The sequence below is a fragment of the Bemisia tabaci genome, chromosome 6, assembly GCF_918797505.1.
Source record: "Bemisia tabaci chromosome 6, PGI_BMITA_v3".
Classification (NCBI taxonomy): domain Eukaryota; kingdom Metazoa; phylum Arthropoda; class Insecta; order Hemiptera; family Aleyrodidae; genus Bemisia; species Bemisia tabaci.
In genome coordinates this window covers 40547880-40564145 of record NC_092798.1, presented here as the reverse complement: position 1 = coordinate 40564145, position 16266 = coordinate 40547880, and the positions used below count along the sequence as shown (strand labels likewise).

Here is a 16266-nt window from a genome sequence, read left to right as displayed (position 1 = left end):
TTAAGCTAGATTCTGATTGAATCAAGAGTACTTTTTCTTGTCGATGTTTTTAAGAGTCTGGACTCTAGATCCAATGTGTTTTTTTTTCCAGTGAGCGTGTGATCGCGGCATATGATTTTGCTAACGGCCCCTTTCGTTTCGAACCGATACTTGGTTTTCGTAGCCTATCGCGCGGGGATCTAAAGCGGCGTTTAAAAATATTTATCCGGGCGCGGATCGGCCGAGATTGAGCTGGTCGGGCCGGGGGAAGTGAAGGATTAGTCAATTGCGAGTCAATTGAGAACAATAAAAAGCCAAGGTGAGCCGGGAGCTCTAATTAAACATTCGCATGGAATTAGTAGGGTCGCCGCGACCCCGTTTCCAGGAGGGGAGAGCCTAACGCGACGCCTCGCGCCGCTCTATTGAGATCCTATCGGAACCGGATGGCGAGGGGAGCGCTTGGTCACACTTTGTCAATGAACGGCTCCGTACAAACGCATCCGATTATCATCGCGATTCGCTGATATATCGCATCAATCCAGTTTCAAAGGATGAGCCTTTCTTGAAAATTTGGAATCGAGAGGGGAGCCGCTGGTCACCTTCATCTATGAATGAAGTCCATGTGCACGAAGATGTTCGAATGGACCGATTCGTAAACTATGTAATCCGATGTATAACTCTGTTTAATGGTTCCTTTGCAAACAGACACAAAACCAGGGTGTCTACTAGTCCGGAATTTTCGGAAAGTCCGGTAATAGTACTTATTTTTTAAGGGCGGTCCGGAAGTACTGGAAAAGTGCGGAAATTCCGCAGAAGGTCCGGAATTTTTTTCATTTCTTGTCATTTTTGTCGCAACTCGGGCGAGAAATTTAAATTTTTGGAATTATTCGATTTTCGTCAATTGGAGGTAGGTACTAAAAAAGTACTGAATTTTCCTGTGGAGGAGGTACTGAGTTTCTTGGGAATGCACTGACAAAGCACTGTAAAAGTACTGATTTTTGGCCAGCTTGTTTTAGTAGACACCCTGAAAACCTCATCATGTTCACGGCAAGGTGGTGGTAGTATGTGTCTGTAAGTGTTTCTTGAAATCGAAATTTCTCGTGTTTGATAAGTTATCAACTGATGTTTGCAAAATTGTAATGAAATCTTTGCAGAACTTAGACTTACTTGGATAGTAAAGAAAACAAAGGTACCTACAACCATAAATTTAAAATCAAAATGTGTTTTATCGCTTACATTGGAACCACCGAAAATTGATCTGTGAAATATCGCAAGAATGATGAAGCCTCGAGGTGTTGCTTCTGTCGTTGATGAAGAATGAAATTTTGGTGAAGACGAGTTCAAATAATCAAATTTGAAAACCAAATATGCTTCAAAGCATTATCATCTATATTTAGTGACTTTCACAATCAAAATTATTCGCTTTTGAGCTTTAGCTTTCTAATTTGAAACTAAATTAACCCCTGAATTCGCAGCATTATAACTGATCCTCAAAGGGACAGTTTTTGCCCTAATTAAAACTTGTCATTCCTCCGACAAACTCCAGAAGCAATACCACTCATGAAAGCAATTTCGGCGTGATAAATTAAGCCAACCCGTCATCCCCGTCTCATACCCCGTTTCAACGGAGCCTCGTGCCTCTTTGCGAATTAATAACTCGCGACCCCCTCTCCCCCTTACCCCGGCGAAGCCCAAAAAGCAGAGCCCGAGCGAAAATTTCCATCGTGGGGCGGCGTAAAAACAATCGCGCCGAAATTTAAGCCCAAGTTAGAAGAGGGCGTGTTTAACGACACAGTGACGCTGCCGCTCTAAGGAAAAAACGCCGTACAAACATTCGAATATTGCCGGATTTCCCCTCCTAAAATTTCTACTTTCGACGAAAATTATGAATATCTTTACTCAGAATAACAGATATCCTAGATTTAATTATCAATTGAAATCCTCTAAAAAATTTTAAGGGAAAAAAATCACAAGGATAAAGCACAAAAACAGCCCGAATATGCGAATGAAGAAGGAGAGGATTTAAAAATGGGTAAACAAGGCTACAAACATTAAAAAACACTAAAAGGCAGGACGTTTCGAGTTGTAACCAGCTCATTTTCAGCTGCAAAAACACAAAAAAAACAAGTACAAAATTGAGTGGCGACCTGACCCCAGCCGTTATCACGTAACCACAATGAAAAAAGAGAGAAAGAAGAAGAAGAGAAAGAAGAAGGAGAGGAAGAAGAAGGAGAGAAAGAAGAAGGAGAGAAAGAAGAAGGAGAGAAAGAAGAAGGAGAGAAAGAAGAAGGAGAGAATTAAAAAATGGGTAAACAAGGCTAAAAACATTAAAAAACACTAAAAAGCAGGACGTTCCGAGCTGTTATACAAGCTCATTTTCAGCTGCAAAAACACAAAAAAAACGAGTAAAAAATTGAGTGGCGATCCGACCCCAGCCGTTATCACGTAACCACTCAAATCACGCAAAAATCACAAGCTCTTCGGAAAATTTTCGTTTTATCGAGATAGATTTGGGAATGTTTAATGCACGTACGTCGTTTTTCCGTAGCACCGCAGAAGGAGATCGTGGGATCGTGAGTTCGTGACGTGGGAGCCCGGGGAGGTCCGGGGCCAACTAAACCCCTTAATTTATGCAGCCGGCGGTGCTTCGGATAATTGATATTGCGTCGCGACGGATCTTCGGAAAGAATGACTGCGAGCGAAATTTTTGCAAATGGAAGCGAATCCCCCGCTCCAAAGCCCCCCTCCACCCCCCCTCTACCCCTTCCCTCCCCCACCCTACCTCGCCACCCGTGGCTTCCGTTCCTTTGACGTCAGATTCGTCGTCTTCGCGCCTCGATGCCTTGTTCATTACGAAATTAGCTGCGTTAGTTGTGTACATTCACTTAGTTTGCGAGAACGTAAAAAAAATGGAAATGCGACGTAACGATCCGGACGGAAACGGAAGAGGGAAAAGAACGCGAGCTTTGAAAAAAAGGAGAGGAACCCAAAGGGCTTTTACTTAAGTAAATACTATGGTTTAAATTTATGCAGGTGTGCCTCTCCATTTCATCACGGTCTCAACTTGATTTTTTCTCTCTCTCCCTCTCATCATTTGCCCCCAGTGTTAAGTTAATCGCGTGGAGTGTATTTCAGACCGAACGAGCTCTCATCTCATAACAATGTCCCTTTTACGACAATTGTAGGTTATAGCAGTCATGTCGTTTTCTGGCCATAGATGGCCTATATTCAAGCAGATATATTCTTCCGAAAAATTGTACCCCAATATATCAAAGGAATATGAAAAAACGATCCAACTTTTGGGGTTTTCCCGCCAGAAGAAAAATAAAGAAAGAAAGCAAGCAAGCAAATGCGCTCCGCGCTGGCTGAAGCATGGCATGATTTTCGACAAACGAAGACAGGAAGATAGGAGAAAATCTTATCTTTCCTGAGTAAAAGCTGTTCTTACTTCGCGGGATCTGGACTCCGACATCTCGTACTTTCTGAATCCTTAAAGTCAAGTTGCTTTGGTCCAGGCTGGAGTCATCGATAACATTATTTTCAACCAGGGCCGGATTTACCTACATGCCGCCCATGGGCCGCCTGGATTTTTCCGCCCCCTTCTCATTTGTTTTGAAACATCAATAGATCGTATTCGACAGTGGTTCGATGTATAGTTTGGTTCAAAACAATAGAACATAACCTAAAAAACAAAAGTTTTAGGATTTACTTTGGAAAAGCTGAAAATGAGAAAATTCCTGACAAGTTCACTTTTCATTGTCATTTGGTACTCGAGAGGATAAAATTTCGATCACATAAGACCCGTTACCTCAGATTTCTCAATTGACTTTTGAGGCTTTGGTTACATACTGAACAAATCGATTTCAATATAATCTCACCTGTGTGATCCGTCGAATACTATCTAGAAAAACCATCAAGTGAACGTGCCGGTGGGGGAGGGGTGTATAAGACGCGTTCATTCGTGTTAGGCACATTTTTTGTAAAAGCCCTGTCAACACTAACAAAAGTTCAGTTCCGTAAACCCATCCCTGATTGGACAAGGCCCTCCATTTCTAAAAAAGAACGAAAAAAATCATGAAAGAACAAACATAAATGTGGTTAAAAATGTTAACTTCCACCGCCACGCCGATCGCGCCGTGTTGGCGCAATGCGTGAGGTATTCATGCAGTCTTGTAGGCGCTATGTGTTTCAAGCCGACCGCCGCGCCGCGCCGCTCCGTTCCAGGTCAAATTGTGTTTGGTTTCTCTCTTAACTCGACTTCTTAAGGTGTTGTCTCTTGTATCACCGAAAGACGACAAAATTAGAAATTACTATACTTTTTCTCTCAGGAAATGAGAGATTGTGTCGCCTTTTCTCGTTTGTACATTATTTTCTGAATCCGATTGTTCTCTCCCATTTTTAGACCTACATTCAAAAAGGTTGCAAAATTTGCCGCCCCCTAAATTTTGCCGCCATGTGGCCACCCCTTAATCCGGCTCTGTATTCAACACTTATTTTTAACACGTAAAAACTGCTCAATGAAAGCCTCGATAATAAAATCGGCGAGGGGTAAACGGTCACTCGGTGTCTCTTGGAAATAGTTTTCCCCGCAACGTGGCAGTCTAGCTTTCTTTTCACTTCCTTCCACTTCATTCTCAACTTGGCGTTTGACTTTCAAGTCATCTTTCGCAGCTTATCTGGAGTGTTTCACGCCTTCCTTTCCTTTGACAGTTGCTTAATCCAATTTTCCTCTCATCTCATCCGAGCGCGCTTTTGATCCGTTCGGCTCTCCTCAAATTTCACTTTCGCTCGGCTAGACTTAGTTACGGTGAAGTTCCTTCCAAGGAAACTAGTTTCTTTAGAGTGACGTCTATTTTTAAACGGAATGAATCGAATCACTTCAGTCTCCCACCAGGTGCATTTAGTATGCCGCTAGTGATGGAACCGCTAATATCTCTCTGATCTAATATTATCAAGTGAATATCGAACGCTGATGTATAATATATATTTATATATTTATGAGGTATAATATCAGAATATTAATGACAAATTTCTTGCTCTCTAATATAAAATCATACGAGTAACACGTATAATGAATAACGCCCGAGGCTGTGAAGGGGTTTTACCACAAAGCAGTCAGGGGGTATACTCCCTAGTTGTTCATGAAAAGTGTAATGCACTGGAAAAAAAACACATTGGATCTAGAGTCCAGAATCTTAAAAACATCGACAAGAAAAAGTACTCTTGATTCAATCAGAATCTAGCTTAAATCAAGAACCAAGCCTCCTAATTTAAGGGGATTTCGTTTTGATTCAAGCAAAAATCCGATTGAATCAAGAGTATTTTTTCTTGTCAATGTTTTCAAGAGTTTGGAATCTAGATCCAATGTGTTTTGTTTTTTTTTTCCTCCAGTGTGTGGTGACATCCTCTCTGTGAAATTCGTCATTCACATGTAAGATTCAGGCGCTTGTAAAATTCATCATTAAGGCGAGGCTCCGAATCCTGCATCCAGTTCGCCTTCACAGAGGCGCATAGGCAATTTGGGCGCCCTATGAGCATCAATAGTTGCTCGTCTAGATTTGGTTATTTTCACTCGATTTCAGCAACAATGGCCACTTGAAAAATTAGGCAACACATGAATCCATCACGCCTGAGGGCGCGTTCAATGTGTGTCAATCTATTCTTCAGACTTTAAAATGATGCTAAATATTTGCGAGCGCGAAAATTTAATGTTCGGTTGAACCTATCAATTGAAATACTTATATTACGCATTCGCATACATCTAGCTTCATTCTAGAGATCATAAAATAAATCCTAAGGGAGGGAAGGGTGCCTAAAATTTACCTAGGCATAATGGATCCATTTTTGTCCAAGCTTGAAAGTCAAATTTATGACCAGGCATCAAAATGAAATTTCATTTCGCTGAATGGTGAACTTTCATTTCTCATGAAATTTTAACGAGTTTTCAGGGGTTGCGTATACAACCCGCAACAATTATCAAAGAATTCAATTCGCAAATGTGAAATTTGACTCATGTTTTTTTTTTTTTTTTTTTTTTTTTTTTTTTTTCTTTCTTTTTTTAAATTTCAAATTTGTTAACTGTTTTTATGCGTTCCGTCCATTCTATACCTTTTTTTTCTTTTTCTTTCTTTTTTTTTTGTAACCCTGGTGGTTTTAAAAATTTCCATAGCTCACGTTTAATCCTACGAAGTTTCATGCAATTTTGCATCTCTGCCTCTAATCCAGCAAAAATTAGTTAAACATTTGTCTACACATTCCCAGTGTAAATTTACCTTAACCTAGGCTCCACTGTCAATACCGGCGACTGTAGCGCCTCGTGACGTCTAACGTCATTGACGTCGTGTTCCCGCGGGCCCCCGCCCGCACCTCCACGAGTCCCGTTGGTTGTGCGCGTCGTCAATAAACACTGACCTAGGCCACGGTGCGCGGGCCCCGCCGCCCGCGGCCGCAGGATGAATATTCACGGCGACGGATGACGGCGGGAGCGGAGGGTCGGGTCGGTTGTAGCAGCGCTAGCGTCGCAGCCCGCGATGGCATGGCGTCACCCCGCGGAGCATGATATACAACCCGGCGAGCCAAGTCAGTGACACTTGAGCTGCTACCCAAGTCAGGTCGGAACACGGCGCCGTGTGTGTGCTCGCCCCGGACCATGTGGTCTCCACGCGATCTTTGAAACGCGGAATTTACTGCCGGCTTTCCCGCGGATCCTGAATTTTTCGTGTTGTCAGACGTGGCGTTGTTTTCTCGAATTTCTAGAGTGGATTTTTGTGTTGTGATGGTGTTCTCGGCGGCTGCTTTTTTCGATTTCCGGATAATTTTTGCGTGAAATTTCCGTCACGTAAAAAATTGCGTGAAAAAACGCATGTGTGGTTGTGTTGTAGCTTTTTTTAGCCTCCTTGCATTAAACAACCACATTGTGAATGTGATCGAAAAAATTTTGGGAAATTGGAAGAATTTCTCGCCGCGAGTTTCATGTGCCGCGGCTTGTGTTTACTTTTTTCAACCTATTCCTAAAAACAACGAATTTTCCACCGGATTTCTCGTTGTCATCGGATAATTTGCAGTGTACTCAACTTCAATTTTGACACATTCGATGGATAGATCGTTCAAAATGTTACTAACGTGAATAAATCGTGAAAAAATTACTTAATTAACATATCTAGTGCAAATTTCGCTTCCTGTAGCAGCACATCCAACTTTTTGCGCCGCTCTACAATTTGAAATTGTTCATAAAGCTGTTAAAAGCCTCATTCGACATGCAGTGCCACACATACTTACTTGTGCGTTTACTTTTAGAAAATATTCCGGCGACGTAAACAGTTTTTCGCGTTGCCATCGTCTCATGAACTGAAAAGAAGTTTTTTCCGTATGCAGAATCGAATCTCCGACAATTTCCGAGAGTTCATAAGCAGCATTTTTTAATCAACTTGAAATCAAACGCAGCTTGTAATTTCCTCGCGGTTTTTTGTTGATTGCTTGATTGTGCGGGAGTGGTGCAAAGTGTTTTATTTACGTCTTGAAATTTCAACGAAGCCTCCTTTCGTGCCCGACCGTCAACATTCATCGAAAAGGCATCGGTGTCACCTAATCCCCGCAGCTTCTTATCTGCCGATTGGAAAGAACGGATGCGTTAACGGCGATTGGTTCCCTGGAAAAGCGTCTGGGTCGTAACGTATTCTTCGGTTAACGACCGCTTCCTTATCGGTTCCCGGTATCCCGGCGCCGGAAACCGCGCTATTCCCGGTTTGGCAAATTTTCCGGTTCCCTCGCATTTTCCCCCGGGCGGCGTTGTCGTTGGAATCGACGACGCGGCGGGAAATTTCCACGCGTGTTGTTTTTCCGGGTGTGACGTGGTGTGTGTGAACAGGCGAGTGCGTTTACACTCGCGTTGGATTGACGAGCATGGATTAAAAGATTGCCGAGATGCTGAAAATTCAGATGTTGGAACATTTCGTCCAGGACGAAGGAAATGGGTGAGTGCGGATCTTTTTTTGTGGTTTTAATGTGTCCGCTGGTCTAAAAATCGTGGAAAATTTGGAAGACGGCCGACAATTTTAACCCAACAAAGTAAGGGAAAACAACTAAGTCCTAGGTGCAAGGGAGAAAGTATTACTCAAGAATGTGATATGGAAAATTTTACCAGTGCAGGTTGAGTTTAAAGAGTTTTACAATTTTATCACAAGTACAATATTTGTTTGGTGTTGAAAATTTCACTCGTAAAAAAGCTACGTAAGTGGGCCTTGTAGCCAAAGCTCCTGAAATGTTTAGAAAATGTAAACTTTTTTCAACACTTTGGCAACATTCATGCACAAAATTACGAGAAAATTTGTTCTCGGGGGCATCTGTACAGGCCATGATCAGTTCGGATCCTATAAAATAAAATAAAAGAATTTTGAAGACGGGTTAAAAGGGTCATTGTCCGACCTAAAATGACCTGGATTGGTGAAACTTTGATGGAAAATTTTAGTAACATTTACGATTGACTCCGACAAAGTTGGCGACAATGCAGTATTTAGTATTTACGTTCTATACCATTTGTGAAATTGCTCTGATTTCGGAAAAAATTCGGTAGGTTTGCATTGGAATAAAAGGTACAGACCATAGCATTCGCACTTATAACTCCTTGCCGGTGAATTTTGTAAAAAAAACCTCATGTACAAAATTTGCATCGGTATTTCCGCACAGATACGCTGAGTAATGCAGCTGTTAACACTCTGGTGCACGCTGGTTTAGGAGTTCGTGTCCATGACTTGTGATACAACTATTTTAACTCCTGGGAGCGCGAATTGCATCACGGCTGATTGAAGGCGAATCATGCCAATCGGATCGCAAGATCCGTTTATACAACCTGCTGGCTCATAGCAATTATTGTGAATTTAATAACAGCAACTTTTGACACCCAAAAGTCCGTTAGAAATATAGCACAAAAGCTCGAATTCCAACGTTGCACTTTTTTTGAAACATGTATTTTCACGCAAAACTCTTAGATGTTTTTGAGCGACCTTTTAAATAATTTTACGAATAATTCAACTCGTAGTGGTTTCCTCCAGCTTGAATCCTAGTAATCCGCATTTTTACACCGGTTGCTTGACGGAAAACCCTTATAAATCCAAGTGCATTGCAACGCGTATCTTGTTTGCGATGTTTCAAAATCTCTACTTTTATTTAATGCAATGAGAATAAACCAACAATATATACAATTTTCATACAGCATTTTTCACACAGAGATCAAAAATTAGGGACATTCACGAGACAACGATTTATAATATATTTTTTTATTTATATTTTTATAATATATTTATAATTCATTTAACGATAATATATTTTTCCACTCAAAAAATGCAGTATGATAGAAATTCTCTAGCGTCGCAAACCTAGTAGTGGAGTTATCATGGTAGGCACTAGTATATGAATAGTGTAAATTATGCATTATATGTCTTTTTTTTTAAGGTTGTCGTAACCATTATTACCTCGGCCAAAACGTGAAGTGTGGGTGGATGGATCTTGATCTTTCTTCTTTTTCACACTGTATAACTTCAATTTATTTCATTCTAAAACACGAGTCAATAATGTATACATTACCTTTTGACTCACGGTGAATGATACCCTATAGATATTTTTGATCTAGTACGTTGGTCGTTGACCTGAAACAAGCCCTTTGAAGGGATACCATCGAACGGAAGCAGCAAGGGCCACGCGAGGATGGCTTGAAGAGGTGCAGGAAGCTTGCAGGGAAAACAAACATCCCAGAACGAGGCGGCCTAAACCAGCGGCCAAGCTGCATCGGCAGGAGCGGTGACCCGCGACACGCAAAAGCGTAATAATAACAATCGCTCGTCGCTTTTTAATTTATTTTTCACTGGCGTGTCAAATGGGCCTCAAATGGGGCCCACTTAAAAAGTGATAAAGCAGGCCCGGGCCCAGCGACCGTCGAGCGTTTAATTCGTCGATTTATTCACCGGGGAGCCGTCCGGTAGTTGGTTGAGATGCCCTCTGGGCCCTTCTCTGCGGTTCTGAAGTTTGTTTCAAATTAATTTCCTATTTTTTTCTATTTTTTTGACATTAATAGCGGGGATACAATCAAGTTAAGAGAACTACTGTCTCTAACCCAACCTCATCCACCGATTGAGGATATACCTTTGAAAACCACCAAATATCACCGGCAGCGGCCAGTTACCGCAAAGAGCACCACATAAAGAAGTCAGGGAATGATGTTAGCCCCAAAATTAAAGCTTTGGGTATAGGAAACGGTGTCTCTCGGTGTCTAAACATTTTTTCTGAAAAATTGCAAGAGAAATATTCGTTAGCTGACCAGGGAATGCGTGTTTTACCTAGGCAAATTTGGCAACGCCTGAAGGTTTATACGGCGTTTATCCTCAGCACGGCAGTATGGTCTATCGTGGTTTGTTTTATACATAGCGTCTAAGGTCAAAAACTTTGAATTGGCGTAGTTACGTACAATTTTTTTTTTTTTTTTTTTTTTTTTTTTTTTTAAAGTAGAGTCGTATGTATCTACATCAATTACAAGTTTTTGACCTGCCACTATATATTAAACAAACCACGACGGACCGTACTGCCGTGGTAAGGAAAAACGCCGTGTGAACCTTCAGGCGTTGCCAAAGTTTTGGTAAAACACGCATTCCCTGGTCAACTTACGAATATTTCTCTTGCAATTTTTCAGAGAATTTTGTTCGTATTTTGATCTGAAGTTCCTGAAAATTTCAAAGAAAATATTCATATAATTTTCCTCAAAAATAAACATTTTAGGGGTGGAAATTTCGCAAGTATCGAATGTTCATACGGCGTTTTTCCTCACTTCGGCAGCGTAGTCTCGCCCTAGGGACCGAACTCAACGGCGACCATTTCCCGGTTTTACGGAATTCGAAATTTGTAAAACCTCGCATCGACGACGAGGGGCAAACACTCGAGCGTGGATGCATCAGGAAGCAATTAAGCACATTACCGGACGAGGCTGAAGTGGTCAGACCTCGGTGCAGGACGCAACGGGCTATTCGCCGCCGCGATTCCGATACGCATTCATATGCAGATAATATGCAAATCGCGACAATAGCCAGCGCCGCGCCGGCTCCTCTGCCGCCGCTCCGCGCCGGGCGCGCGCCCGGTTGCCGAGTGCAAGGGGCATGTGTGCAGTAGTTTCGCTCAAGTGCTCGATTTTCGGTACTTCAACCCCCTCCCCCCCCCCCCCCCCTAAAGATTCACTGTACTCCTTTCAACCGTAGTCAACATTCGGCCCTCCGGCATGAGCCCGAGCGCAGAGTTGCCGATATCAGAACGAGCCATTTCTCATCAACACTGGAAAAAAAAGTCGTTTGGATCTAGCGTCCAGGCTCTTGAAAACATTGACAAGAAAAAATACTCTTGATTCAATCGGATTTTTGCTTGAATCAAAACGAAATCCGCTTAAATTAAGAGGCTTTGTTCTTGATTCAAGCTAAAATCCGATTGAATCAAGAGTACTTTTTCTTGTCATTGTTTTCAAGAGTCTGGACGCTAGATCCAAGCGACTTTTTTTTCCAGTGAAACTATAGCCCTGGATATACGATCAAATTCCGAACCGATTCCGATCAAAGTAGACATGCTGATGACTGGTGGTCACCTACCATCAAATTTTGACGGGCCGCCCTTTTTTGTTCAAAGTAAGACCAGAACGGAGTGCCACCATTCATCATTTCCTGCCATAGGAAATATTTCTGCCAAGTTTCCATTTTAAAATGAAGCAAATTAATGAGTTTAAGACTGATGACTCCCGACACTTTGATGCTACTTTGATCGGAATTGGTTCGGGAATTTGATCGTCTATCCAGGGCTTTTGATCATCAAAGTAGACCAGTTGATGACTGATGGTCACCATGCAACAGTACTCTTTGATTAAAATTGGACGGGCCGTCAAATCTTGATCAGAATGGAGTGCCAACGTTCATCATTTTCTGCCGCACGAAACATTTCTGCCCTGTTTTCGTTATAAAATCAAGCAAAGTAAGGATTTTAAGACTGATAACTCCCGACACTTTGATGAAAATCGGTTCGGGAACATGATCGTGTATCGAAACCTTTACGTGAAAACATTGGCGGATCTAGACGCTTCGAACGGGAGGGAGGCTTCCTCCAGAAAATCGTCGATATTTTCAAGCATCCAACATGCAGCTTCAGTCAAACGAATAACCACCAGATATACGCTTTCTTCATTCTTCTCTTTTCTTCAATTTCTTCATTCTTTCTTTCTCACTCCATTCTTCCTTTTTCCTTCCTCCTTTTTTCGGACGAACGGAGGGGAAGGAAGTGCCCCCTGCGCCCCCCTGTCGACGGGCGCGTCGATTTTATTTGTTCACCCAATCAGTAACCCTATTTTAAAGGACATCTGTTCTTATTTTGATATGTTTACGATGTGTTTTTAATGGATTCTATGTATTAAGATTGGCAACGCCGATCTCACCCCTCGATTGCTATCTGGCCAACTCCCGGCTGACTCTGCACATTTTGCCTCGATTACATCGTACCAATTTTGATCGGCGAACTACTTTCTGCACAGTTTGACAGCGCTGCTCTTGAAATCCCGTAAAAGTCGGTTCTTGAATGGACCATAAACATGGTCGCTGAAAAGGCCTTTGTCGAGATTATCCCCACCCGCGCTGTTTTGAAAATAAACAAAAATAATCCGGATGAATAGCGTGAAGAGTGCAATGAATATGAAGCATCCGGCGTACCGGTTATGCCCCGAAAAATGAAATCTGGTTCCCGTGCCCTTCGGTTGTGTACGGAGGGTAATTTGTACCGAGGTTAAAAAAAGAACCAAGTACTGAGATACAATTATAAAAGCACATATTGGAGAGTAGAAATAAGTGGCAGATATGTCGTTCTTGAAGTGAGCGAAAAATATGAATTATTGTCTGGCAAATTCGGATCATTTGTCCATGCGATCCGATTTTTCAGTTGCCCGTTTACTGCGTTTTTAGGATCTGAAGTGGGTGCTTCCGCCCCCATCCTTGAAAGCCTATTTCAAAAAATATGAATAATTATATTGCAGGATAAGAACCTTTTTGTAAAGGGGTGCCGTTTTAGCAGAATTTCAGAGGAGGCATAACTCAAGTGCAGGAGGAAGGGACGGAACGAGAGAGGATTAATTTCGGAATAACTTCTTTGAAAATCAGCAAAAATTTGCTACAAGCATCGTAGTCTTTTTCGTCACCATGAGTTTTTTTTTTTCTTTTTCCGCAAACATTTGGCCTCATCTTGTATTCATTTAAAAGAAAGGCTGATGAGCTTCAAGTTTTTGGTTGACTAGGAATAATTTTAGTAATATTACTTTTAGGATTTTGGAGTTCATTGTATGATGACATCACATATTAATAGTTGGTTTGAATGTTCGTCCTGGGCGACCATATTCCTAACAGCCTACTTTCATCATAGTTTACACAATGATGCTATATATTTCTGAAAAGTAATTCGCATTTGGTTTATCTTCCTTCTCGATTTTGACATATTTTAAGAATGAAATGAAAATAAAATTACATTTCTGAGAAGGTTCAATATTCATTTCCGATGTTTTTCTGATAATACAATATCGGAAATTATTTTTAATTTAGATTAGCAAGAATCTGTGATGGTGGGTGATACCGGTCGAAATTAATCATTGATATAACCTTTCCGTGGCGAGGCGTGAATGATCGATAATCGATATTTCTCCGATCGATATATCAGATTATAAAAGTGTTCGTTCCGTACACCCTGTCTATCGATCTTTTTCCATACGTTTAAATGACAGATCAATCGATGTATTGTAAAGCACACCACTCCACTACCTTGTACCGTCAAAATTTATAAGAATATTTTAATTTATATAAGGTTTTTTTTTTTTTTGAAGAATCAACTTCTTTTAAAAGGCCCCTTCCTCTTTCTAATTCGCACTTTTTTTCCTCTGATGTTCGATTATTAAGTTTTTCTACTTTATGTCGAGCCATTGTCTATTGAAAAATGACCCAAGTCTAGCTAATTCGACAAAACGGAAGAAGAAAAAAAATCATCATTCGACGGAATAACTGATCGCGTTACGTACCCAGAGAGTGCCCATTTCCGTACTTTTCTAGAAAGGAAACAAGTCGCCCCAACGGTGCTTTTTTAACAACTTTTTCGGTCGACAAACTAATGAGCAAAAAGAAACAATAGACAAGACACGCTTCGAAGCCTGATTCCCACCGTTACTTCCTGATCGACGTCCCATAAAAATTGACTCTTTAAGATCAGTATCAGCTGAGAGAAGATGACAGTGTCAACCGGATTCAGTGACAACAACCAGATGTTTGTTTTTCCCACCGGTGGCTTTGATTTCATCTCATTAAGCTGTGATCTCCTTGTTTCCACGTCAGTGCTGATAACCTCACATTTTTCCTCAGAGTAAATTAGTGCAATAAAACACTAGACTGGATGAAGAGATGACAAGATCGTGTTTATTCAAATGAATTTACTTTATAATTTCACGCATTTTCTGATTGCTTTGTTCAGTTATGGAAACTTCTGAGGATTAAATCAAGAGCGAGAGATGAACAATCATTTTTCAAACAAATTGGATCCCATATAAAATTTCGGATATAAGGAAATGAAACAAAAGTATTCAAATGTCACACGTACTTTCTCACGCAAAAATTGTATCCGTCAAAGAGTTATCTTCTTAAAATTTAGGAAGTATGTTATGATGAAATTGTATACATTATACATATACGCATTTATCAAAAAGGTGATGTGTCAATCTAAACTTGCAACTACTACATGCGAAAAAATCATGCTCAGACCTCATCATGTTCATCTCCAGATTTCATGTTCTTTTTAGCGGCTCTGGTGCTTGCACTAGAGCTGCTATTCCGGACGGTCCCAGCTGGGGAGTATCAATGCAGCATGTTACATTGTAGAGACCGCGCGTTGGTTGATGGGAATCGGCGCCATTTTCGGCTATGTTCCTTGTCATGACTTTATTTTATTGCATACTGTTTTATTGTTAGTCAATGCTATGTTGTGTATTGTATTTTTGGAATCATGGTGATACAGTCAATAATTCAAAACTTGTTTGTGCTTTTATCTCGTGATGGAAAAAATGTACTTTACGTTCAAAATTTGAAAATTTGAATTTTAAAGTTTTCGCGGTTAAGGAAGCTTTAACCACTGGGTTGGAGCTTCCTAGTTAATTACTCGATATCAGCTGATAGCAAACAAAGGTTACCAGGGAAACCGTAAACGTCTAACAACTATCGTGGCCATTGGGGCGATTATTGAAATGATATCGACTGTATGTCGCCGCTTACGACAGGACATAGCCCTATCTTAACTGTGTAATATATCGCAATTCGATATTGTTTTGATTTTTAAAAGGAGCAATTCATTCATACAGTTCCGATTAGTTTTGGCGAACGGGCCCTTAACCTACGGCACTCGGTTCATGGGAATTTTTTAACTTGTCCTGGACGGACTCGTCTGTAGCGCCTCGTTCTTCGTTGTGTGTGTGTGATTTCGTGAAGAAGTTTCTATGGCAATTTGCTTTTATTTGTGAGCTGTTTTTTTCCATTCCGGGAACATATTTATTGAAAACGGCGACTTTTTCAGCAGTCCTATTTTTATCTACAACATCTAAGTGGCCCTTCATAATCATTTAATTTTGGCCCCTGGCCAGAAAAAGGTTCGGAAATTGCAGTGATTTTGCCGAAAATGCTGAAGTAAGTAAATTTGGGCATTTTTTTTCCTTCTTCAAACTCTGTGGAGAAGCACTTCTCCTCCAGTACATCTATTTTTTTACTTATCTCTCGCAAGGTACATTTACAGAAGGTGTGTTCCAGTATTAACAGTTCAGATTCGTGGTTTTTTTTTATTATAACGCTTATTTCGGAAAGCAATCATTACATTGTTCAATTTTACTGACTTTCAACACTCGATTATACTCCCGGCAAATTCTGCAGCAGCGTTTCAAATGTTGACTCTAATGCTTCCAACAGCCATCCGATGTCTAAGGGTTTATCCCTAGATTTAGGGATTTTCCGGAATTTCCAGGGATTTAGGGATTTTTCAGGAAATCTAGGGATTTTTTTTTTGATGAGGTAAAGTTACCAAAAATCAACTTTTTAACCTCAATTCTAGCTTCGACAATCGAAAACATTTTTTCATCTATATTTTGTAGGCCTTTTTGGCAACACTATTTTCCCCGCAAATAAGCCGGAAATTAAAACGATTGCGTCCTTCGATGTACTTGACATTCAACTGCATTCAACCTGTTAATAATAAGAA

At 40.9% G+C, this 16266-nt stretch overlaps 1 protein-coding gene across 2 annotated transcripts in view; it reads left to right on the top strand.

Moving 5' to 3' along the window:
* The window catches only part of RapGAP1 (Rap GTPase activating protein 1), a 711927-nt gene that overhangs the window by 181503 nt on the left and 514158 nt on the right, over positions 1-16266 (top strand). Inside the window, exon 1 of one of the 2 annotated variants that reach the window (XM_072301237.1) lies at positions 6558-7952. The exons of the other annotated variant lie outside the window; for it this stretch is intronic. Within the exon in view, the coding sequence (XP_072157338.1) occupies positions 7903-7952 (50 nt within the window). The 5' untranslated portion in view covers positions 6558-7902. Of the gene's footprint in view, positions 1-6557; positions 7953-16266 lie in introns of those variants that run through there. 2 annotated transcript variants of the gene reach the window in all.